Raw genomic sequence first — 26,451 nt, 5'->3', positions numbered from 1 at the left:
GTCATTACTGATTGGCTGACTGTTATGTCTTTCTGTCCAATCCTGAAGATACTAACTGGGTTTAGTACAATACTGCTGAAAGCAGCATGGACTGACTCCAACCCTCTACTGACCTCAGAGTCTCCAGACTACAGTGTGGACTCTCCACAAGATCAGAAAGAAGCTTCACTGCTGAATCCTGCAGGTCGTTCATGCTCAGGTCCAGTTTTCTCAGATGGGAGGGGTTGGACTTCAGAGTTGAGACCAAAGAATCATAGCTGATCTCTGACAAACTGCAGTTCATCAATCTGAATAAAGAATCAAAGATGTGGATCAAATCAATCAGAAATGTCCTAATCAATGGTGTTAGAGTGACTTTGTCCTTGTGTTATTGTGGATCATCAGAATTTCAGCCTCTGTGCCTTTGAGAGATTGTTTGATCACATTGTGTCCACTCTCCAGCATTCTTCTTCTCATGTTCTGACCTGACTTCGGATTGTGAATTGGATTTTGGTTTATGGGACTGTTTTTTCTTGATCTGTTCTCTATTCTCTGCTCGTCAGTACTCCCCCTCCTTACACTGCCGGACTATGTGGCAGATGCCAACTACCACCTCCTCTTCCAATCTGCATTCACCCAGAGCCAACTGCTGTATATCCTGGGTAAGCAATCAGCCATTTTGTACTCCTCACCTGTATTGTACAAACCTATTACTAACTTCCCTCTCCTGCTTCCCAGATCCCAGTTGAGACTTTCCCCCACCTGATAATCATATAAACTGCACTTATTTCTTAAAAAACATTTAAAACCTATCGCAAGCTCTGGTCTTTTAATTATGTTTATGGCGGCAGTGGTACAGTTGGCAGAGTGGCAGCCTACTGACCATAGGGTCAGAGGTGAGCCCTCCCTGTCCCTGGGCAAGACACTGATTCCCCAACAGCCCATTCCCCAGCTGAGCAGTGCTGGTGCCAAGCCCAGCAGAAATAAGGGAGGGTTGCGTCACTAAGGGCATCCGGCTTAAAAACTGTGCCAAATTAACATGCGGACTAATGATCTGCTGTGGCGACCATGAACGTACAGGATAATTTCATTGAACAAACATTTATCATGGTAACTGACTGAGATGATCTGAGACCAAAGAAATAATTTTTCATTTGATGATAAAAATACTTAAGTTCAAAACAAATGAAATCAGTAAGTGAACTGACCTCAGAGTCTCCAGTCTACAGTGTGGACTCTCCAGAAAACCACATAGCAGCTTCACTCCTGCATCCAGCAGCTTGTTGAAGTTCAGGTCCAGTTCTCTCAGATGGGAGGGGTTGGACTTCAGAGCTGAGACCAGAGAATCACAGCTGATCTCTGACAAACTGCAGTCACTCAATCTGAATAAATCAATCAGATATGTCCTAATCAATGGTGTTAGAGTGACTTTGTCCTTGTGTTATTGTGGATCATCAGAATTTCAGCCTTTACAGACATCATCCAAATGTCAGCACAACATCATCTGATCAGAGATGAGATCAGGGTTTTTTCTTCTTCTCTTTCTTCTTCTTCAACACTCCATGTTGTCTTTGTGAAGACAGAAGCAACAATCTGATCATTAGTGAAATGTTAGTGTCTAAACTCTGCTAAACAAACTTCAACCTCTTGTCTGCTCTTAATGATCAAACCTTCAAACTAAGGTTTTTCTGTGTCTGTCTTCAAACACTGGACAGAGACAGAGAGAAGGAACTTTGTCCTCACACATTTGAAATATCACTATAGTGGCATTGTAGTGATTGGAAAAAGATCCAGTTTGTCTGCAGCAACAGTTTGGTCGTCCTCAACACACATGTAATGTGTCTCTTACACTCACTCTCTCTAATAACACATGAAAACTAGTTATGCAAAAGGCAACATTCAGTGGAAGTCCACTCTCAACAATTACAGACAAATCATGTCACGTGGATCGTATTAATATTAGCACAGAAATTTAAAAAAAAAAAAGGTGTCTGACCTCAGAGTCTCCAGTTTACAGTGTGGACTCTCCAGAAAACCACACAGCAGCTTCACTCCTGAATCCTGCAGGTTCTTGTTCCAGCTCAGGTCCAGTTCTCTTAGATGGGAGGGGTTGGACTTCAGAGCTGAGACCAGAGAATCACAGCTGATCTCTGACAAACTGCAGCAACTCAATCTGAATAAAGAATCAAAGATGTGGATCAAATCCTTAGTAACAATTAGATTTGTCCTAATCAATGGTGTTAGAGTGACTTTGTCCTTGTGTTATTGTGGATAATCAGAATTTCAGCCTTTACAGACATCATCCAAATGTCAGCACAACATTCATACACCTATTCATGTCAGCACTGATTCAGAACATGCTGCTCACCTCACTCACCTCTGGAATTATTGTGGAAACATGTTGGATATAAAAACTTTTTTTTAAATCAATTCATCTTCTGTTCTTCATACCCCTTGAACTTTTACAATGCGGAAATATATTTTATTAGGATTTTATGTGATAGACCAACACAAAGTAGCACATAATTGTGAAGTAAACGGAAAATGATTAATGGTTTTTAAAATTCTTTACAAAATCTGAAGTGTGGCGTGCATTTGTATTCAGCCCCCATTATAATAATTAATTTTATTTATAAAGCCCTTTATGTTTGTCGACAAATCTCATAGTGCTACACAAGCAGATTAGAAGCAAGAATAAAACATAAAAACATGTAAAGCATAGAAACATATAAAACATACAATAGTTCATAAAAAAACAATTACTACCAGAGATACCATTAACTAAAATCCAGTTGTACCAATTGCCTTCAGAAGTCACCTGAATAATAGTGTCCATGTCAAGATTAGTTTTAACGTGGACCCAGGAGCAACAAGGCAAGAGAGGTTCAGGGAAAAGATCGAGCTTTATTAAAGATTTTAACACAGGACAGGGAAAAGAAACCAACATAAACTCCCTCCCATGAAGGAGGACCAAACTAGCAAATCCCAGAGGGATGACTACAAAACTAGAAACAAGGGATTGACCGAGACGTAACCTCAAAGGAACGAGGGCAGAAAAAGACAAACTAGGAGGCGGAACAAGAGATAAACATGGCTTTAACGAGTGGCAACCTAAAAACCTGGGACAGTGAAACTAAACAAAGGCACCAGGAACTGAGAAACACATAAACGTAGCATCAAAAGCAGCCTAGTTAGACTGAGTTTGGACATTAGTAGTTAATGTCCAAAGGGAGGCGACTGAGTTACGTGAATCCAAAAAAACAAATTAAACCTTAAACCAAAGATACCAGGTAACAGAGTCCATGTGAGCAGAGTCAGGAATCCAAGAATCATGAGACAGGTAACTCAGAAAACTAAGTGTTACACTGACAGCAGGGACAAACAGAGACAATGACCCAACAGAGAACCAAGACGAGAGCTGGGTTTAGCCGTGATGACTAGTGAAGCTGTAGAAATGAACTGGGGACAGGAAGTGGAGAAAAGGAGGTACAAAATAAAAGTCCAGGGCAGGAAGTGAACCAGAGTGTCGGATCATGACAGTCCGCCTGTGTGTAATTTAATTTTAGTATAATTACACCTGTTCTGTGAAGCCCTCAGAGGTTTAGTAATTCAATTTTTTGTAATTCAACTTTATATATTTAGCGCCAATTCACAACAAAGTCATCTCAGGGCACTTTACAGAATAAAGTCAAGATTATAAAGATGTATAAAGAGAACCCAACAATTCCCCCTGGAGCAAGCCATAGGCAACAGTGGAGAGGAAAAACTCCCTTTAACGGAAGAAACCTCCAGCAGAACCAGGCTCAGGGTGGACGGCCATCTGCCTCAACCGGTTGGGGTGAGTGGAAAGTGAAGACAGAAAAGAAAAAGAGCAACAAAAGCAACAACAAAACATTGGGCAGGTTGGTAGGACCAGTAGCTGCACACTGGAAGACACACAGCTTCAAAGCCGGGGACACCTGCAGAAAGGGACAGAGAGAGGGGGACAGAGAAGGACAAAGACAAGTACGGGAGAGAACACACAGAGTTAATGACATACAGTGGTGACAATTGCGGGGTGAGAGGAGGAGAGAGATGGTCAAGAGGAGGAAAGGAGCTCAGTGCATTGGGGGGTGGGTCCCCCAGCAGTCTAAGCCTATGGCAGCATAACTATAACTAACTATATGCTTTATTAAAGAGGAAGGTTTTAAGCCTAGACTTAAAAGTAGAGAGGGTGTCTGCTTCCCAAATCTGAACTGGGAGCTGAAGTGGGAAGCAAGCTCCTCTCTTGTGGAACACAAGAGAGGAGCTTGCATAAGAAGCTTGCATAAGAAGTCCCCACAAGCCATGTGGAGGACACAGCAAACATGTGGAAGAAGGTGCTCTGGTCAGAAGAGACCAAAACTTACACTGCACATCACCCTGAACAAACCATCCCCACCATGAAACATGGTGGTAGCAGCATCACATTGTGGGGATGCTCTTCTTCAGTAAGGGCAGGGAAGCTGGTCAGAGTTGATGGGAAGAAGGATGGAGCCAAATACAGGGCAACGACCCTAAACATAAAGCCAGAGCTGCAATGGAACGTTTTAGATCAAAACATGTTCATGTGTTAGAATGACACAGTCAAAGTCCAGACCTGAATCCAATCGGGAATCTGTGGGAGGACTTGAAAATTGCTGTTCACAGATGCTCCTCAACCAATCTGACTGAGCTTGAGCCATTTTGCAAAGCAGAATGAGCAAATTTCCCACTCCCTAGATGTGCAAAGCTGGTAGAGACAAACTCCAAAAGACTTTGCAGTAATTGCAGCGAAAGGTGGTTTTACAAAGTACTGACTCCAGGGAGCTGAATACAAATGCCCACCACACTTTTCAGATATTTATTTAATTATTTTTTTAAAAAAACATTTATCATTTTCTATCCACTTCACAATTATGTACCACTTTGTGTTGGTCTATCACATTAAATCCCAATAAAATACATTTACATTTGTGGTTTTAAGGGGACAAAATGTGGAAAAGTTCAAGGGGTATGAATACCTTTGCAAGGCACTGTATTTGGGTGGCACCATATATTTTTTAAATAATTTATTATTCTGAGTTATGCTTCCTCCTGAATCCTCTTTGTAACTGGATCAGATGTTGGATGTTCTCTTCTCTGATCCTAAATGGAACCTAGTACCTTTCTGTACAAACATGTCTGCAGTGTCACATTTCTGCTCCTGGTTACTGGTTGTGTCTCTACACAAAGTGACATCATTGTCTGACAGGAAGCATCATGCACAGGTTCAAGTGTCACCTGCTGATGGAGACAAATCAGACGCCACTAAAGATACTTCAAACATCTGCAATGATTTACTTAATTTACTTCTGTTTCTGTCTATGTAAGATTTAAAGTGTATGTTTATTAAAAGTGTTACAGAAAGGTGCCTGGAGGTTTGTGACAGAGCATTCGCAGAGGGCTGTGGGTTCGAATTCCAGGTGCCAGTCCTGAGCCTGGATAAAATGGGGGAGGGTTGTAAAAACTAATGCCAAATCAACGGGCGGGACACGTTTCGCTGTGATGACCCCTGAAGGGACAAGCTGAAAGCCGTTGTTTATAAAAAAATGTATACAAGACATTTCTCCTGAAAATTAAATCAGCTTCTTCAATGTCTAATGGTTTATTTGGGTCATAGATCTGTTACGCATAGGTAGAATTAGAAACATTTGTTTTCACAACACATTTTTATAATTATTTTACAAATATTTTATGTTTTGATTTTAAATAAAATTTATAGTGAATCACCGTGAGTGAAAAACTGAACATTTTTGTGAGTTTACATGGACAAAAACACTGACCCCAGAGTCTCCAGTCTACAGTGTGGACTCTCCAGAAAACCACACAGCAGCTTCACTCCTGCATCCAGCAGCTTGTTGAAGTTCAGGTCCAGTTGTCTCAGATGGGAGGGGTTGGACTTCAGAGCTGAGACCAGGGAATCACAGCTGATCTCTGACAAACTGCACTCAGTCAACCTGCATAAAGAATCAAAGATGTGGATACAAACCAAATGAAAATTTTGCGTTTAGTTAACTGATTTTGAGGAATAAAGACTTAACAGTATCAGTCAGTGAACTAACCTCAGAGTCTCCAGTCTACAGTGTGGACTCTCCAGAAAACCACACAGCAGCTTCACTCCTGAATCCTGCAGCTCGTTCCAGCTCAGGTCCAGTTCTCTCAGATGGGAGGGGTTGGACTTCAGAGCTGAGACCAGAGAATCACAGCTGATCTCTGACAAACTGCAGTCAATCAATCTGAATAAAGAATCAAAGATGTGGATCAAATCAATCAGATTTGTCCCAATCAATGGTGTTAGAGTGACTTTGGCCTTGTGTTATTGTGGATCATCAGAATTTCAGCCTTTACAGACATCATCCAAATGTCAGCACAACATTCATACACCTATTCATGTCAGCACTGATTCAGAACATGCTGCTCACCTCACTCACCTCTGGAATTACTATAACATTACATATTTTGAATAAATTGTCAATACTTTTTACTTCTGTTCTGTTCTAAAATGTTCAGACAAATGTTTTCTATGAATTGCCAAATAGATAATATTTATGAAAGAATTATTTACTCAGCTTCAGTTCAGCTTTGTCCTGAATCCTCTTTGTAACTGGATCAGATGTTGGATGTTCTCTTCTCTGATCCTAAATGGAACCTAGTACCTTTCTGTACAAACATGTCTGCAGTGTCACATTTCTGCTCCTGGTTTCCGGTTGTGTCTCTACACAAAGTGACATCATCAAGAGATTGGATGATGGCACTGCAGACAGCAGCCTCTGTGAGTTTGGAGGGCTCTACTTTGTTATGTTTTGTATTTTAATTCACTTTTCTGCCACAGTTCTGGTTACTCTTAATCCAGGGAAGAGCTCATGACCATCAGAGCACCTACCCCTGTGGATTTGTTTCTAGCTTTTCTGGCTTCCACCACAAATTTATAAGCTACTTTGATCAAGGAGCTGCATAACAAAGTGAGGGCCTGCAGAAGAGGTAAACACTCAGGTAAACACTCAGGTGTGCTTGTGTGTCTCTGCCAGTGTGGATTACGCACCGTGCTCCCCAGGATGTTCCTCTGTAATATGCGCTCACTTTATACACGCTATATAAATAAAGCTTACTACTTAATTACTCCTTCAGCCCCTCCCCTCTGGCAAGACGCTCTGGTCCATCAGAAGAGGAGTTTCTTCCCCACTGCAGTCAGCCTGCTGACCAGTGCCCCAATCCCCCCTAGATAACCCTCTCCCTCAACCTTCCGCCAGTGTTTTTCTTGTTGTGTGTCACATGTTTGTATTTTAACCTTATAATTTTTGATTTTGCATTTGCACCTGACACCAAGACAAATTTCTAGCACTGTCAGATTTAAAATGTGTTTTTATAAATGTTAATATAATATTTTTTTTCCCAACTTTTCGTTATTAGATCTTAAACATTTTTTTTCACAGCAAATAGTCAATTTCTGCAGTTGTCCTATGTTTTGTTATTTAAAATAAATACAAAGCGAAACATGTTGATACATTTTTGAAGAACAAAACTAAAAAAAGTTTTTAATTTGCATGATCAAGGGGAAAAACACTGACCTCAGAGTCTCCAGTTTGCATTCTGAACTTTCTAGTCCAGCACACAGTGGTTTAATTCCTGAATCATGGAGGCCAGTAGACCTTAGGTGTAGTTCTCTCAGATGGGAGGGGTTGGACTTCAGAGCTGAGGCCACAACTTCACAGTAAGTCTTTGAGAGCCGACAATCAGAAAGTCTGATGGCAGACAATTTAAAATATAAACTATGCTGAAATCTGACACATAATAAAAATAATCTTTCAGCAGATGAACGGGAGCAGATGAAGTTTAGGAGGTGGGTTTATTAATGTTTCTGGTTGAAATCTGAGCTCCTCCTATCTTTGAACAACATGATGAACAACAGATACAAATGACAAATTGAGATATAAGTCTTACCTGCTATTTTTAATAGTTTATGGACAACAGAAGTCTACAGAAAAGACAAACAAACTAATCCATTTTACAGAATGACACTACACATGATTAGAGGCAATTCATTTTTGTTGAAAATCAATCAATTCAGAAAATGACTAAAATGATCCTTTAAATTTAAAGAAGGAGAGAAAAATGTTTTCTTATGTATATGAGAGAGGGAAGGTGACATCACATCCTCTCTCAACTCAAGCAGTGATTTAACATTTAGATGTTTGTCAGACACTTTTATCCAAAGTGACTTACAGTGAGTTACACACACAGGAGAAACGTAGTGGTCAGTTTGTTGTTCAGGAAGGAGGAGCTGGGGACTGAAGCACTGATGTTGAGGTTCATGAACAACCTGGCTTATCTCATCACACACAAAACTCTCTCCCACTTTACATTTTATTGGCTGTATAAACATAAAAAGAATCGTTCTTCGTGTGAAATCTCAAAAACTTGTAAAAGCGGTAAAGCTTCAAGGTCTGTTGGTTTCACCAGATCACAGATCTTAGAATAAACATGTCTGTATATAAACAGAAGAATAAAGTGACACATTATAGTGGACACTGTCCACTGTAAAGACAACAGTAGAAAACATGGAAACCCTAAAGACTGGAAAATTTGGCTGGATTTGTATTGAACCTCCATAACTAAATAAATAAATAAACACACTGACATCCGTTATATGTTGTGTGTAGTGGACATGAAGCAAGTCATGAGGATGTGGACAAATAACCATGGTTAAATTTCTCATAATCAACAAAACAAAAAACTGGACAAGTCATTTTTAAACTTTTATAGTGTTGAAAAACTATATTAAATTGTATGTGTAATATGTAAAGTGTGATTTCTTCATACTGAAGCTTCATCTTTATGTTGCTTTATAATTTTAACGATCATATCTGCACCTACTGAGCCTTTCTGCAGTTCCTCACAGCTGGGATCAGTCTCCGTCGTCCCTCCTTGGATGTGTTGTACGTCTCCAGGTCCAACTCATCCAGAACCTCCTCTGACATCTGCAGCATGTAGGCCAGAGCTGAGCAGTGGATCTCAGAGAGTTTCTTCACTGATCTGTTCTCTGACTTCAGGAACTCTTGGATCTCCTGATGTACTGAGTGGTCCTTCATCTCCATCAGACAGTGGAAGATGTTGATGCTTCTGTCAGGAGAGATTTCAATATTCTTTCTATTTGTCCTCAGGCTGCTGATGATTCTCTGAATTATATCAGGACTGTTCTCTGTCTGACCCAGCAGACCTCCTAGGAGTCTCTGGTTGGACTCCAGAGAGAGGCCATGAAGGAAGCGGACAAACAGGTCCAGGTGGCCATTTTGATATTTCAGGGCTTTTTCCATGACTCTGCCCAGGAAAACTTTCAAAGAAGAGTCCATATCACTATCACTATCACTTATCACTTCATATTCCTCAAAATCATAATCAAACTCATAATAATTGTAAATATATTCATGTTTTTGAGAATCAGGACTATGATCTCCTGTTAAAAAATCCTCTACTACCTCTGTCTCCCTGTTGTTGTAACAGTGGAAGAAGTAAACTGCAGCCAGAAACTCCTGGATGCTCAGATGAACAAAGCAGTAGACTGTTTTCTGGAAGATCACACTCTCTCTTTTGAAGATCTCTGTACAAACTCCTGAGTACACCAAGGCCTCTGTGACATCAAGACCACACTGCTCCAGGTCTTCTTGGTAGAACATGATGTTTCCTTTCTCCAGATGTTCAAACGCCAGCTTCCCCAGCTTCACAAGAACTTCACTGTCAGCCTCTGTCAGCTCCTGTGGACTGGTCTCATGTCCCTCAGCATACTTGTTCTTCTTCCTCTTGGTCTGAACCAGCAGGAAGTGTGAGTACATGTCAGTCAGGGTCTTGGGCAGCTCCCCTCTCTGCTCTGTGGTCAACATGTGCTCCAGAACTGTAGCAGTGATCCAGCAGAAGACTGGGATGTGACACATGATGTGGAGGCTCCTGGATGTCTTGATGTGGGAGATGATTCTGCTGGACAGCTCTTCACCACTGAACCTCCTCCTGAAGTACTCGTCCTTCTGGGCGTCAGTGAAGCCTCGTACTTCTGTTACCTTGTCGACACATGTAGGAGGGATCTGATTGGCTGCTGCAGGTCTGGAAGTTATCCAGACCAGAGCCGACGGAAGCAGATTCCCCTTGATGAGGTTTGTCAACAACACGTCAACTGATGACTTCTGTGTGACATCAGACACAACCTCACTGTTGTTGAAATCCAGTGAACGTCTGCTTTCATCCAGGCCGTCAAAGATGAACAAAAGTTTACAGACAGCCAGCTGCTCTGCTGTGACCTTCTGTAATGTTGGATGGAAAACATGGAGCAGCGTGAGAAGACTGTACTGCTCATCTTTGATCAAGTTCAGCTCCCTGAACGAGAGCAGAACCAGGACACTGACATCTTGGTTTTCCAAGTCCTCTGCCCAGTCCAGACTGAACTTCTGCACTGAGAAGGTTTTTCCAGCACCAGCGACGCCGTTGGTCAGAACCACTCTGATGTGTCTCTGTTGGTCAGGTAAGACTTTAAAGATGTCGTGGACCTTGATTGGAGTGTCATGGAGGGTCTTCATCTTGGAAGCTGTCTCAAGCTGCCTCACCTCATGTTGGGTATTAACCTCTTCACTCTGTCCCTCTGTGATGTAGAGCTCAGTGTAGATCCTGTTGAGGAGGGTTCCACTTCCTGTTTCATCACTTCCTTCAGTCACACATTCACATCTCCTCCTCAGACTGATCTTATGTTCATCTAAAACCTCCTGCAGACCAACATCTGATGAAAGATCAGAAACTATGTGAGACTGAAAAAACAGAATCTGGTTTGTTCTTTTTGTCAGAACAAAAACAAACACAAAGACGTTTCAGAATATCTGATATTTATAAGAATGAATACAATAAATATTAATATATACGTATAATATACACAATTTTAATAATATTTGATAGATGCTCAGTCTTACTTTGGACAGAGCTGCTCTGACTGCAGACAGTGTGCAGTCCAGGTCTTGTTCTGGATCTTTCGCCACACTGGGGACAGGAGGAGTGTCCTGATGAACCAGACTGGTCCCAGTATGAGGTGATGCACTGACTGCAGAACCAGTGTCCACAGCTGGTAGAGACTGGATCCTTCAGGACGTCCTGACACAAAGCACAGCAGGACAGCTGCTCCTCCACAGAAACATGAGTCCTCTTCCTGTTTCTGTAGACATGAAGAAAAGTAACTCTGCACAGCTGAGTTTTAATAAAAGCAGACATATTGACTTTTTTGAATACTGACTATTTATGGCTTTTTACAACTGCTTGTAAATGAGACTTCAGCCCTATCAAATGAATACTGAACAGCTACTAAGTGTCTCTCAGGTAGCTGTGTGTCATTGCAACATTATACACACATATAGTTCAAGTTACTACAATAACTGACTCAGAAATAAAATCATCTCTATTTCTACTGCTCAGTTTACAATAGAATCTGTCTCTTACTTGGTGTCTGAAGGTCCAGGTTCAGGACTGAAATATGGAGATTCATATTTGGATCGGTCACTCTTCATAGACAGACAGTTAGGTCCTGAAAACTCTGCTCTGTCCTCCTCTTCCTCCATTTTTTGAACTTCAGTCAGTTTGAGAGACAAATCAGTAACACAGACTGTGAGACCAGGAAAAGGGTCAGGACAAACACTGAGAAACTGAGAAAGCTGGAAATGAAACACACTCTAATAAAAACAGAACTTGTGTTCAAAGCTAAATACATACATACATAAAATGGAGAGAACAGGAAGTACTACTTGCAGTATTCATACTTTTCTGGCAGTTTCACTGTACATACACAAGCACACAGTGTGTGTTGTGTCCTCTACAGTCCACAGGGACAAACGGACTCAGAGACTTTGACAGTGAAATAAGAAGAATGTTGGATTAACACTCACCCTGCTTCACACTTCCCTTTGCTTCCTTCTGCTCCGTTAACTCTAAACAGAGGCTGAACTCACTAAACACTTTCACTATCAGTTGCTCCTCCTCCTCTATGTTTGCAGGAAATCACGTCTCTGAGTTCCTGATGAAAAACTAAGTATTTAAAAAAACTTATAGATAAAGTTTCTGCAGAAATCTAAAATTCTCAGGTCTTAAGGTTAATTCATGTACAGATCCAAACTGAGAACCACTTTGAAAACCTTATTTCTTGTCAAGTCATTTCATATTTGTGCTGAAAACTGCAATCAAAGTTTCAAAGAAACATTTGTAGTGGTGTTATTATGGAGACTTGTGGAACATGTGACGGGAAGTGAAAACATTTTGCATTCCTGGGTTTCACTGTTGAACAGCGATTAAGCTTTTAATGAGGTAAAAGTATCAGAAATACTCTATTACAAAGGAATCTATTACATTATCAGTGAAGATTCTCTGTCCACATCAGAAGCATCACTAAAGTGCTGATCAGTGGAAACTTGTTGAATGTTTCAGTTTTCAGCTCTTAGACCAGAGACAGATGTTAATAGCTGCAAAGACACTTACTAGGTGATGCTGATGTGACAGGTGTGAACCCAGCTTGTCTCCCTGTGTGTGTGTGTGTGTGTGTGTGTGTGTGTGTGTGTGTGTGTGTGTGTGTGTGTGTGTGTGTGTGTGTGTGTGTAGATGAGATAAAAACAGTTCGGGTCTCAGCTCATTGCTTCTACACCAGGGGTCTCCAACACATCGGTCCACTTTCCAAGTAGCTAATTAATCCTACATAAATTAGAAAACTAGCAATAGAAGGTAGTATCCACAATAGTATTAGTAGTAGTTGCAGAATTTACTGTTATAATAATAAAGGTAACAGTAGTAGCAGAGTGAGCAAACAATAGTCTAGTTGTACAATAGTAGTTGTAGACTCTGGCAGCTGGTCCAAAATTTTTTTGTGGGGGACACAGTGTTGGGATGCAAACTGAAAATATACCTGCTTAGTTTACCACAAAGAGAAAATTAAGTAGTATTCAAACAATTACTAACAAAAATCACTGAATCTCAGCTCAACAATATTTAGACTGAGGACAAATCCAACACATTAAAATATTAAAAAACCCCAACAACATTAAAACTGTATAAAATGTAACTACTTTAAGACCTGAATTAAATGAAAATAGAATAAATGAAATAGTCACCAAACATTTGCTTACTTGCTAATCAATGTAGTATCTTGTAGTACTTTCAGTGTCCTGTTACAACTAAACAGACCGAATCATGGTGAGGTGATGAGGATCTTTAGCAGATCTTGTCCTGATCAAACCTGTCCTCCTGCAGCAAGGGGACACTGACAGGGTGTTCTGTGAAAAACAAGTGTCCCGGATGTGTCCCAGTCTGGTACCACACACCTACAGTGATGACAACAAGACTGAAATGGAGGCTCTTAAGAGAGGAGGAGGATGGGTGGTATCTGAGGACATGAAATCTTTCTCTCAAAGCATCCAGAAAGGATTTGGTGGCTGGGAGGAAACAAAGAATAAGGACAGAGATGAAAAGACATGAGACATGTCCACAGATATTTTTCTGTGTTCACACTATGAGGACAAAAATAACCAAAACGCTGTGTAAGTAAAGTCAGTGATGGACAATGTGCAGGATTTTTGTCTTTCCTTTGTCACTGAGATTTCTTTTCTCTGATGGCGAAGACAGAAAAAATAAGGTGAGAAGACTACAAGGGTGGACAGAAAACAGATAAGGAAGAGACTTAATACACAGACAGAGAGACAGAGTACTGACCTTTGACCTTTGACCAGAGCCTCAGTGTTGTGATGACAGAGCTGACCAGTCAGATTGTAGAAAGGGCAGGAGAGACAAATTTGACACGGTGGACTGTTGGGGGTTCAAATGTCAACACGTCACTGAAGCATCACCATGGTTTTTGTAAAGGGTTAGAAACAGAGAAGCCAGCAGCACGACCAGTACAGGCAGGATGCAAACAACAACAGATCAGGGCTTTCACTGGTGGTAAAGTCTGAGGGGGAAACCAGAGTCCATGCACGAGCCCTGGACTAGAAAGGCAGGACACAAAGTGGGGTCCACACAACAAACAGGAAACAGAAGTGCTGCAAAGTTACAAGCCAGTGTGTTTCCATGCGGCTGTGATCAGGTGTGTGTGAGAGATGTGCAAGAACAAAACAAAGGCATAGAGGCAGGGACGGGCTGGACCTGAGACACAAGGAGACAGCAGATAAATATATGGACATGTGCCTATGAGACAGCTTTTACTGTAATTTGTCCACAATTTCAGATTTTGGCCTCCAGTCTAATAAAATAGAAATCAATACAATTCAGTGCATGATGCATAAATGTTCATCTTTTACAGCATCATTGTCTCCAGTTTGTTGAAATGCAGGAAAATGAGACAGAACTCATTGTTTGACTGAATTAAACCAAATTAAATTTTTTCATTATTTAACTTCAAACTAATTCAAACAGCTCAGTTTTACGTCATGATGCCAACATCCTGTAGAGCTTCAATAAAAGTTTATTCATGAGACAGAGTGAAGATCCAAGCAACTCTTAGACTGCAGCCCTGGTCCACTTCTCATTTCAAACACACACACACACAAACACCGCAAGAAATTTCTAAATGTTACCTGAACAGCGTCACATGAGTCATCAACCTTCATTGCTCTGTCTAAAAACCAGCTTTGATCAGGAATTTGTTGGTTGTTCCTGAACCAAACTGAGACTGAGACTTTGAAGTCCTGGTTCCTAAAGTCTAAATTCTAAGTATTAAAGTCTCTTATTTTGAACTTATGATCTGTGGACATTAATAAATCAGCTCAAGACCATCTTTGTTTTTTGTGTTTCATCTTTTTAATGTTGTATTTTACAGTCTGTATTTTTTCTTCTGTCTTTGAATGTGAAGCACTTTGCTTTTCAATCCAGAAAAGTTCTAGACAGACTCAGTCCACCGAGGTGCGTTTGGCTGGTTGGACCAAGAAGAATTGTTCAGAGAGTTTTTCAGGAATGGAACTGGACTTGGCTGTTGGCATAACGTAATGTTGTCTGTGACTGGATCAGGATGACATGAACTTTGATGACTGGACTCCAGTGTGTCGTGGAAAGGGACAGGAAAAACAGCCAGAGAAGTAAAAGGAGCTGGGAGGACATCAGTTCAGATGAAGGGAGCAGAATTGTTGGTGGGAAGATTGTGAGAGAGGAGATAAAAATAGTCATTAAATCCAGAAAGGAAGATGAGCATATCAGCTTCAGTTCAATAGTGTTGTCTAGGGAACTGAAAAAAAAGAAAGGACAGGTGGAAATGGCCAAGACTCTGAGGGATGGAAGCTTGTTGATAATATGTCAAACAGAAGAACAGAGAAATAAAGCTGTGCAGGTTGAAAATGCTAAAAAGTTGCGCGTGGAGGTGAGGTGAGCAGGATTAAACGGTTGCTGAGAACAGAGAATGGAGAACGAGTTGAGAGCCTGTCAGTGGTCAGGTATGGACATAAAGCAGCAGTTTGCAAAGGAGGACAATGGAAAATGGTCCTATGGAATTCAAAGGAAAGTAGGAGACAAGAGATGCTCAGGGACAATCAGGACAGATGAAACAGACTCAGATTTAGACAAACAGGACTGAATAGGACATTGTTCATAATAGGGAAGCACAACACTGGCAAATGTCACTATTGTGGACAAGAGACTGTGGGACACATCACATTCTACTGTCAGAAATATGAAACACAAAGCTCCAAATTGAAAACCTGGACAAGATTCAGGTAAAATACGAGTTCGGGAAAATGTGTGTTTGTATTAGATATTAATGCTATGAATTAGTCCTGATCGACACTCCTCACCAGCTGGTGGCGGTAATGCACCAATTCTTGTTTGACAACCGCCAATTAACAAAAGAAGAAGACGTTACCGCGAGACTCTGTGACATCACGAGGGATTCGAGTGGAACGCGGCAGATACAGAGCAGAGAGCTGCTGGATTTTATCAACCAGGACCAGATCGGATTACAACAAGAAACTATTCACCAGAACCACAACAGGACCGGGATGGAAGAAAAGAACCAGGACCAGATCGGATTAAAACAAGAAACTATTTATCAAAACCACAATGCGACCGGGATGGAGGAGAAGAACCAGAACCCGGAGCGCCGGAGCAACAAGGCCGCCAAAAGGAGCAACGCAGGCTCGTCCTCCGGTTCCAGCGATCAGCAGGTCAGTATTGATGAGTTAATGGGTAAAAACGGCTTCAGAACCGGACTAAAGAGACTAGTGAAAAGTTAGTGAAAAGGAGAAAATGGCGGACCGTGTTTGTGTGTTGCGTTTAGTTTCGCCATGTTCGGAGCTGTGGACCGAGCACATGGTTGGTCACTTCCTGTCCGTTTGTCCGTGTTGGACCGTGGTTAAAGCCACTTTCTCTGTAGAAGTGCATGTGTGTGTCAGTGTGAAGAGATTAGCAGCAGCTATGTCACTCAGAGCTCAGCAGCATCAGGAAGATGTTCAGAGGGAACCTGGAGTGTAGGAACAGGAGGATCCCAGAGGAAAAGCTGCTTCAGCTTCATGGGATCCTCATGGTTGCTGGAAATCAGCGTATCCATGCAGCAGCAGAGGAATCATTTCTCCTCCTTTCTCCAGTGTTTTTATCAGAGCCATATTTCCTGTGTTGCTGTGATGTTTGTGTGTGAGCAGCTCTGTTTCCACTTCCTGTCTGCTGCTTTTTGGCCCTTATGCGCTGTAGGCAGGTTTCATGGTGAACCAGAGGCACGGCTGCAGGTTTTAGCTGCGCGCAGTCTAATCTGGGATCATTTATCTTATGGAGCCCACAGTCAGGACAAAGCTACAGAGACCACAAAGCATCTGTAAAAAAGGTTTGAAAAGCCACCAAAATCCCTCCAACTTGGCAAAGCACCTCAGCAACAGACAGCTAAGCTCAACGAGTTCCAGCTTAGAGAATGTGATATATATAACATCAGTAATGTTCCACCATGTCCATCCCCTCAAATAGTCACACAAGTGGGATTTATTTAGTGAAGAGCAAACTTCAACTGCCTCGCAAACACTTAAGGATGATGAAAACACTCTAACTTTATCTTGTTAAACTAACTCACCCATTTTTAGAACTAATCACAAAGAGCAGACACACAGAAATAACTCAAATATCGATTGTGTTCTATTTGTTTGACACCTACAATTTGATCAATTAATTTCTGGACATGATGTGAACATTTAAATTGGAAGATTCTGAAGAGAGAAGAGCTCTCACTCTGTTTAGAGACTTTTTGGAACTAGTAATCCTCTGATATCAGTTTGTCAATGATCAGTGCTGTTGTTGAGAGAGCAGGGAGGCTGATATGTTTTCTTTTCCACTTTTTGCATCAAATGAAATATAGTTTAGAACAAATGAGAGACAAATTGATGAATATTAAAAAAATCAGAATTATTTAAACTTATTAGCATTAAGATCTGAATTACTTTAGGACCACATTAAAGTGGATTCTATTTTAAAATATTTGTACAGCAGGAACAACAGTATCTGAGAAAACAGCTCTACTGTTTTTTGTTAGTTTTTTTTTAATCATAAAGTACACACTCAGTTGGGTTTACAAACCTGAAACTAATCCACTTTAATAAATCCTCCGTTCAGGTTTTATTTAATTTGTTCAACATGTGTTGATAAACTATTTTTATTGGCTTTTCACTCACTTTCTGTGCTTATGCAAGTACATTAACTTGTAGACAGAGGAGACTATATCATGAACACCACAGGTGTATGTTCAGGTCTGCTGAACTCATTGCTTTATTCAAGTGCCAAAAAGCGCCTCTGGTTGTTACTGACGCTGATGTGCTCAAATATTTTTTACAAAACATGTTCTAGTTTTAAGTCAGATATACAATTAAAATTCTGTCAGTTAAGGCCAAAGATGTATCTGCAGACATTTTTGTTAAATGGTTGGCCTGAGCCCAGACATCGGCCAATGCCAATTAATCATAAATGTCAGAGATTGGCCCAAAAAATTGGTGGGAGCCAAATATACTTTGATATACTGTATGTGTGGGAAACTGCTGTTCCTTTCACGTGGAAGTATTCAAGTCGTAAATATTAAACTTGACGTTTAGAACATTTGGGACAATAATAGGGTGGCTGTAGCTCAGTTGGTAAGGCAGTCATACACAATTCCCGGTCCCTCCTGGCAATGTGTGGGAGTGTCCTTGGGCAAGACACTAAACCCCAAGTTGCTCCCGGTGGGTCAGGTGAGCACCTGACAACAGGTGAATTAGGAGCAACATTGTAAAGTGCTTTGGATAAAAGCGCTATATAAGCGGCCATAAAAATCATACAAATCGACCATAATTGTACAGTAATCCCCCAAGGTTGTCAATTTTTTCTTGTGGTATTGAATATCAATGTTTTTCAAGGTATTGTATTGAAGTTGCAAATTCCAGTATTGTGACATCTGTTGTACTTTATAGTTTTATACAGCTCGCAACCACATGTTATCTAACTCTATTTTTCATTGTCTGTTACTTTAGAACGGGAGCAGAACAAAGAGGCACCAAGATCATTGCTGTCAGCAATGTGACCAAGTCTTCCCAGCACTATCAGAACTGAAAATTCATCATAGAGTTCACTCTGGGGAGAAACCCTACTCATGTGATCAGTGTGGAAAAACTTTCTCTGTGCAAAACAGTCTAAAAATTCACCAGCGTATTCACACTGGAGAGAAACCTTATTGGTGTGATCAGTGTGGAAAAACTTTCACTCAGCGGGGCAATCTGAAAATGCACCAGCTTGTTCATACTGGAGAGAAACCTTTTTGGTGTGATCAGTGTGGTATAGCTTTCATTGAGAGCAGCAATTTTAAACAGCACCAGCGTCTTCACACTGGAGAGAAACCATATTGGTGTGATCAGTGTGGGAAAAGTTTCACTCAAAGCAGCCATCTAAAAAAGCACCAGCGTGTCCACACTGGAGAGAAACCTTATTGTTGTGATCAGTGTGGGAAATCTTTCACTGAGAGCAGCAGTCTAAAAAAGCACCTGCGTGTCCACACTGGTGAAAAACCATATTGTTGTGATCAGTGTGGAAAAACTTTCAAAGAGAACAGCCATCTAAAAAACCACCAGCGTCTTCACACTGGAGAGAAACCTTATTGGTGTGATCAGTGTGGAAAAACTTTCACTGAGAACAGCAGTCTAAAAAAGCACCTGCGTGTTCACACTGGAGAGAAACCTTATTGGTGTGATCAGTGTGGAAAAACTTTCACTCAGCACAGCAGTCTAAAAACTCACCAGCGTGTTCACACTGTGGAGAATTCCTAAACTTTTGCAAGTTTCCTGTTCCTTTTTTGTGTTGTGTTCTTTGCCTCTACACATCATTTCCTGCCAACATACAATTTGCCTGTGATCCCCCTCGAGGCAGCAGCATTTCAGATGCCAACGCGTCAAATGCATCAGCATTAACATCTCCAATGTGTTTCAGAATCTGCTGTAAACATGCAGCTTGTGTCAAATATACTGGAACTACAGACTTGAACCTTGTTTCTAATTGTGTTCCTCCATTGTTTTACATCCTGACACATTTGGAATTTTCAGCTTTTTTAGATTTGGATCCACAATCTTCACTGTGTTTGTGTGTTGAACAGAATCAGGAATTATTTCCAGTGAAATCAATAAAAGTTAAAAAGAAAACCCACTGTGTGCTGATTTCTTCCTGTATGTATATCTACATGTACAGACCTTTAGAAATACATACACCAACATAAATATAGACAAAAAGCACATGTAGAAAGTCTGTAAAACACAAAGTTTCCTCTCATGGATCTATATGTGGATCTATCTCTGTTTTCATCCACCAGTCACCATTTTCTGTTGGAAATAAACCTTCACACTGACAAAGTTCCACCACTTTCAACATTTCCATTCTCACTTTGTTTTTAATTCAATCTTCGTTTAAACTTGGAAAATGTTTCAATTTTCTCAATGTGAGAAAGTCTAAATGTTTTTCCATCATAATGATGATGATGTTCAGATTTTGTCCTTTGTTATTGTCTCTTAAATCTCTCAACATTAGTCAGTGAACATTTGATTCTCTTCCCACCACCCCTGCATGGATCCTGATTGATTGATTGATGCTCCTACAATGAACAGGGTATTTGTTTAGTTTTTATATCATCGTTGTGGTTTCTTGGACTCGTTTTTCATCCGTTGACAACAGTAGAACTGTGAGGCTGCATCGGCTGGTTACAGACCAACGGAGGAACAAGTGTTGGAAAGTTTGAACTACAGGTGTGTTGGTGATTTGTTCTGGTTTTGAAAGTTGAGCTTGGAATTGGACAAAGGTACCAGATGTAACTAAATTTTAAACAGAAATATGAATTGAAATGATTTCATCTACAGTTATGGTGTCATCAACAGAACTGATGTGCAGAGTCAGTTTGTCTTCAGAAGATCTGAAGGAATCAAAACAGACAAAGTCAGATCCAGGTGGAGGTGGAGGAGGTGGTTGAGTGTGGAGCAGAAGCAGTGGAGGAGTCTTAGTGTGTCTGCAGAGACTGTGTAGAAGGACAGAGCAGCAGCAGAGCAGATCCAGAGCCACTGCTGATCCTCGGTCAGATCCAGAGGATCACACAGAGATGATTGACATTGTGTCTGACAGTGCAGCTGTTCTCAGAGCAGTTCAGACTGCAGCACTGAGAGTCATCTCCACTTCTTCTGATTCCTCTGTCAGTCACAGCTGGATGAAGCTCTCCTCTCCACTCTACCTCCCAGTAACATGCCCAGTCAGAGCCTCTCTGCACACAACATGCTGCTGCTGCTGCAACATCTGGATCATCAGGACACATGTCATTTATTGACACTCATATGTCTGAAATTCATTTTGGCTCATTGTCCAGTATTCTGCAGATCCATTAGTGTTTATCACCATCCTAACTTAGGATCCTCCTCTCTGAAACACAAAGATTCACTGTAGCTCTGATTCATACTGAGACAACATTCAAACTTTGGTTTTTCTAAACAACACTAACAAAACTATTTGACAGTTTCCCATCTTAGGATGTGGTGTCCCAGCACCGCACAGAAGACACCAAGCAAAACTTTTTAGCTCAATGATCCCACGATGGTGGAACAAGCTACCAAACTCTGCACGCTCAGCAGACTCTCTCCCAATATTCAAACCTTTACGCATCTTCCTATGCACTTAAATCTATTTTTTTTTAAAACAAAAATCCTTTCTGCTCTTTCTCGCACTTGCATGTTGTGAACTGTGAACACTTTTCTGATCGGACTTTGCTTTGATGTTTTCTCCTTGACTTAGATTTTTGCTGCCTTGTACCTCACTTGTAAGTCGCTTTGGATAAAAGCGTCTGTTAAATGACTAAATGTAAATGTCACCTACAAACGATATATCCAGAAAAGTTGAGACTTTTTCCAAACTGCAATAAAAACTCCAATCTGGGATTTGTTCATTCACTTGAACTGACAAAAGGACAATGAAAACATTTTTCACTGTATTTTGTAAATTGAAGCTCATTGAGAAAAGACAAAATAAGAGTGAACAGTGAAGCAAAGTCCGACGCTTGTGGATGATTCCAGAATGAGCAGCTTCATTGGTAACAGGTGAGGGGATCAGGATTGGCTCAAAGGCTCAGTCTCTAAAATCAAACATGGCTCGTGGCTCAGCACTTTGACAAGTCTGTCATCAAGGTGAAAAATGCAAGTTTGCAAAGAATTGAGCTCTTTCACCATCTCCACAACATCACAGTGGGAAAAGATTCAGTGCAAAAAGGCCAAAGGCAGAAACCACTGTTGAATGTGTGGAACCTTCCAGCTGTCAGGCAGTAAAATGTCAGAGAAACAAAGTTTCATCTTTAACACTTGAGAAAAACTCGGCTTTCCTTAAGTTCATGGTCCACTACTAGTGCAGACAAGGTACTAGTCCAAGGCCCAATCAGACTGTCAGCCTGTTCCTCCTCAGCACCACTTTCCTTCAAGTACAGTCTGCAAACATGGAGACATCTCCCATCAGCCAGTCTGGACTTATTTCACTTTTCTATGTGGACTCAACTTAAAGTCCCACATAGTGTTGAGGGATTTGACCTGAGGAAATGGTTTTCACATTTGTGCTCAGACAAACTTAGAAACTAATGAACCAAACCAAACCTGAACATTCACTTATGGATTTAAGATGAATGAATGAATGTTTAGTTTTTCCAGTGTTTTCAATTATTTCTCAGGATCTTTGTTTAGTTCTCGTTTAGTTCATTTTTGAATCCACTCCCCTGGTTTATTTTTAGGTTTCTGTGTTTTTGTTTAACAGGTTACAATTGTTAGTGTCACTATTTCTAGTTTTAAGTTATCTGCCATTCTGCTTTTCTATCTTCTACCAGACCACAACCTCCGGGTTACTTACCCCTGAACCGCCACTTCCAGCTCCTGACCCACTAATGGAGGACACCACCAGTCATAAGAAGCAACCAGAGATCGGAGATCCCACCGCACCTGTTCCCCCAGACCTCAAACTTCCTGCCATGCACCTCATTCCAATACCACCGCTATAACAGACTTACCAGCCATTTCAGTGTTAGACCTAGAGCAGCAGGTTCAATATCCAGTCATATATCAGTTACTGGCAACCCTCTAAAACAAGATTGAGACCTCCAGAGACCCTGAGTCCTGCTGTGCCACAGCTCTTCAAATGGAGGAGATAATACGGTCTAGATCTTGGCTACTGGACTGGGAGGGTATAACCCAAGTACTGGCCTCCTTAGGGGCCTTCAGGGCCAAGTATGGACGAGCACACCCTCCCCAGGACTCCCCACCTTTCCACACTGTGGTCCCCTCTGAGTCTGTCTTTGGTCCTGGGTTGAGTGATACACCCTTTTCCCCCGCTCCTGTCTCTGAGAGGGCACCACGTCCGGCTCTGCTCCAGTTCCTGCTCCTGCTCATCCAGTTTCTGTTCCTGCTCCTGCTCGCCCAGTTGCTGTCTTCGTGTCTGCTGAAACCACCTCCGCTTCTGATCCTGTGCCTGTCTCCGAGTGGGTCGGCGCCGCCTTCGGTTCTGTTCCTGGTTCTGTTCCTGTCTCAGAGCTTGTCGATGCCGCCTCTGGCTCTGTTCCTGTCTCCTAGCGGGTCAAGGCCACTTCCTGTTAGTCCTGTCCCTGTCTCTGGGTTGGCCTGGGTTTTCCAAGCGGTCCAACACCACCAATCCCAGCTTAGTTCCTGTTCCTGTCTCATAGAAGTTTAATGATGCTACCGGTCCCAGTCTGGCACCTGTATCTGTCTCCGGCTCGGCTGTCGCCAGCCCAGCTTCCTGTTTCTGTGGACATGTTTCCCTGTAACTGTTTTTGTAAAGGTTTTTTAAAGCTCTTCATTGTTGGTGAAGACCTTTGGCCAATGTTTCTCAGAATAAGTATTATAATATTGTTAAGTTAACACTCACCCTGACTCATCCTTAAGTTTCCCTCCTCCTTCACTCTGCTCTGAACAATCCTGAAACTCAGTTTTAGACAATCCTTCCCTTCTCTAGTCAGTCCGGTTTGAGGGGGTGGAGTTACATACACTTCTGCATTTGTCTGCACATCTGTTTTTTCACCATTAACTCTTCATATACTTTTATGTTACAATCAGGACTAAATTGTGTGGAATAATGTCATTTTACATATTTCTAAACATGTTGACCTGTGAGCCAGACTGACAGTCAGGAGAAGTTTGGTATTTTTTGAAAGGGAATGTTTGTAATCAGTGAAATATTTGTACAAGGCACAAATGTACACTGTATACACACACATTAGACAAATGCACAATAATGAAAAAGGATCAAAATTATAAAACCAAACAGTTCTAAATTCTTTTTATATTAAATCAGACACTTAACACATTAAAGGCTGTTGATCACTTTGTGACAAAAGTGCTTGATATTAGTAACATTTCATCAGACTCCTGACATAAATAAAGTGTTTGGAGTTTTAAAGTGTTTCCTCAGGTTTTAACGGCTTCTTACTGTGAGTTAAAAGTAGTTAAGTGTCCACATCGATGGAATTAATCAGCACTTTGTTAACTTCTACACGAAGGTTGTAACAGGTTTTTATATTAACTTCCCTTAGACCATAAACACAGACCACATGAGAAAATATGCTCACTACTCCTCTGCTGATCACACACACTGCATGGCTTTAATTTCTCTCTCCATTTCTGGAGGAGTCTTAGTGTGTCTGCACAGTCTGTGTAGAAGGACAGAGCAGCAGCAGAGCAGTCCAGAACCATTAATGATCCTCTGTCAGATCCCGAAGAACACACAGGGATGATGGTGGAATCCAGCTTTATTTCCTGTACAATATGGACATAAAAACAACAGTCATCTTCACATCAGCTCAAACACATGACCACAACAAGCTTCTGGCTGATCTGATTGACTGACTGTTCTCTCTGTCTTTCTGTCCTCTCACAACTCTCACTGAATCTTTGCTTTGACACTAACTGGGTTTAGTACAATACTGCTGAAAGCAGCATGGACTGACTCCAACCCTCTACTGACCTCAGAGTCTCCAGTCTCCAGTGTGGACTCTTCACAAGATCAGACAGCAGCTTCACTGATGATTCCTGCAGGTAATTTCCAATCAGGTGCAGTTCTCTCAGATGTGAGGGGTTGGACTTCAGAGCTGAGTGCAGAGAATCACAGCTCTTCTCTGACAAGCTGCAGTTACTTAGTCTGAAAAAAAATTAAATCATGTATGTGCGAGCTTAATCATGTTTACTCTTAGCTGAGGAACATGGTTCACCCTGGAGAGCACAACTGGGTCCCCTAGCAAATGTTTCCTCGGACCAGTTGACATGACTCAACTTCTAGATAACCACACCAGCATGACGGAGAACATCATATTAATCTCAGCACAGAAGTAGAAAAAGGGGTCTGACCTCAGAGTCTCCAGTTTACAGTGTGGACTCTCCAGAAAACCACACAGCAGCTTCACTCCTGAATCCTGCAGACAGTTGTTACTCAGGTTTAGTTCTCTCAGATGGGAGGGGTTGGACTTCAGAGCTGAGACCAGAGAATCACAGCTGATCATTGACAAACTGCAGCCCCAAAGCCTGAACAAAACATAAATCATGTGGACAGTAATCAAATCTACAATTTTAGTGTTTTTTGCAAAGCTTTATTTGCACACACACTTTCAACCACAGGTGTGTACACATACTGTCTTTACAGTCCTCTCAAAAACTATTAAATGACTAGGCCAATTCATTTGTTTTTGCTGTTGCCATTTGGGCTTTAGATGAAAAGATGGATAAGAGAGAGAATGTCAGAATTTCAGCTCAACGTTTTGTATCAGATCACCAAATGTGTTGTTTCTTGGAGCTCGTGGGTTGTCCTGTTAAACTGATCATTCAAACAACAAATAGTTCTAAGTTCTAAGTCTAAAATAGTTCTACTCTTGCTTTTAGCCATGGGTTTTATAGGTGATTAGTCTATTTGAAAAGAATGAATGAACATGAAGACCATAGAGCTGGTTATGGGAGAAAAGCAGCCATTTGGAATCAGATAAAAACAATCAGAGGCCCTGCAAAACACTGGCCATAGCCAACACAATGTGAAAATTCCTGAAAATAGAAAGAAACCTCTGGTGCACTGAGCAACGTCCACAGAACAGGTCAGCAAAGGTAAACAACAACGGCTGATGACAGAAGCATTGTGAGAACTGTAAAGAAAAAATTAACAACCCCTACAGAGCAAAGGTGGAGGTGTCACAAACTACCCCTACAGAAAGATTTTATATAAAGAAATACAGAGGAAATACCACTAATGTAAACCCCTCATCATCAGGAAGAATCAGAAAACTATTTTAATTTACTTCAGATTACGTGTTCTAATAATTTTGCTTACTTAATATGGGTGATACATAATAGGTATGAACAGCTATTAGGTTCTATGATGTTTGATCTATGTAGATGTAAATACAATCAAATAAAAGCTGAATAAATTCAGATTTCATGTCATGGTTTGATCTTTATTTTGCCTTGTCATTACAATACTTATGTAAAACAGGATCTTTCCAACCACGGAAGCCTGATGAAATGATAAAGGAGGCTCAGTCCAACAGTAACAGTATCAGTGAACTGACCTCAGAGTCTCCAGTCTACAGTGTGGACTCTTCAGAAAACCACACAGCAGCTTAAATCCTGAATCCTGCAGGTTTTTGTTTCCACTCAGCTGCAGTTCTCTCAGATGGGAGGGGTTGGTCTTTAGAGCTGAGAGCAGAGAACCACAGCTCTTCTCTGACAAGTTGCAGTCGATCAATCTGAATAAAAGGTAGAACACAATGTGCTCAGTTGGAGATGTGACCTTAAATTACCTAAAGTGAAGGTTTACTAAACAAAATACACCAAAATCCAACAGGAAGCAGGTTAAAAACTTTAATATACGAACAGTGAAAGTAAGCTCTTGTTATTATTAATGACGACATTAATGCTCCTGCTTCAGTAAATATGTAAT

At 41.1% G+C, this 26,451-nt stretch overlaps 1 protein-coding gene and 1 pseudogene across 1 annotated transcript; one reads left to right on the top strand and one right to left on the bottom strand.

Annotated features, from left to right (window-relative positions):
* Nucleotides 1–26,451, bottom strand: part of LOC137105072 (uncharacterized) — a 47,857-nt pseudogene that overhangs the window by 1,873 nt on the left and 19,533 nt on the right.
* On the top strand, nucleotides 15,766–19,649 carry LOC137104377 (zinc finger protein 271-like). The gene is made up of 2 exons (XM_067485440.1): nucleotides 15,766–16,175; nucleotides 18,492–19,649. The coding sequence occupies exons 1-2, from the start codon at nucleotides 15,822–15,824 to the stop codon at nucleotides 19,278–19,280; spliced, it is 1,143 nt and encodes a 380-aa protein (XP_067341541.1). The 5' UTR covers nucleotides 15,766–15,821; the 3' UTR covers nucleotides 19,281–19,649.

This window comes from Channa argus, chromosome 19 (assembly GCF_033026475.1).
Source record: "Channa argus isolate prfri chromosome 19, Channa argus male v1.0, whole genome shotgun sequence".
Classification (NCBI taxonomy): domain Eukaryota; kingdom Metazoa; phylum Chordata; class Actinopteri; order Anabantiformes; family Channidae; genus Channa; species Channa argus.
Note: the sequence above shows the minus strand (reverse complement) of the source record. Positions and strands in the feature narration are given on the sequence as shown.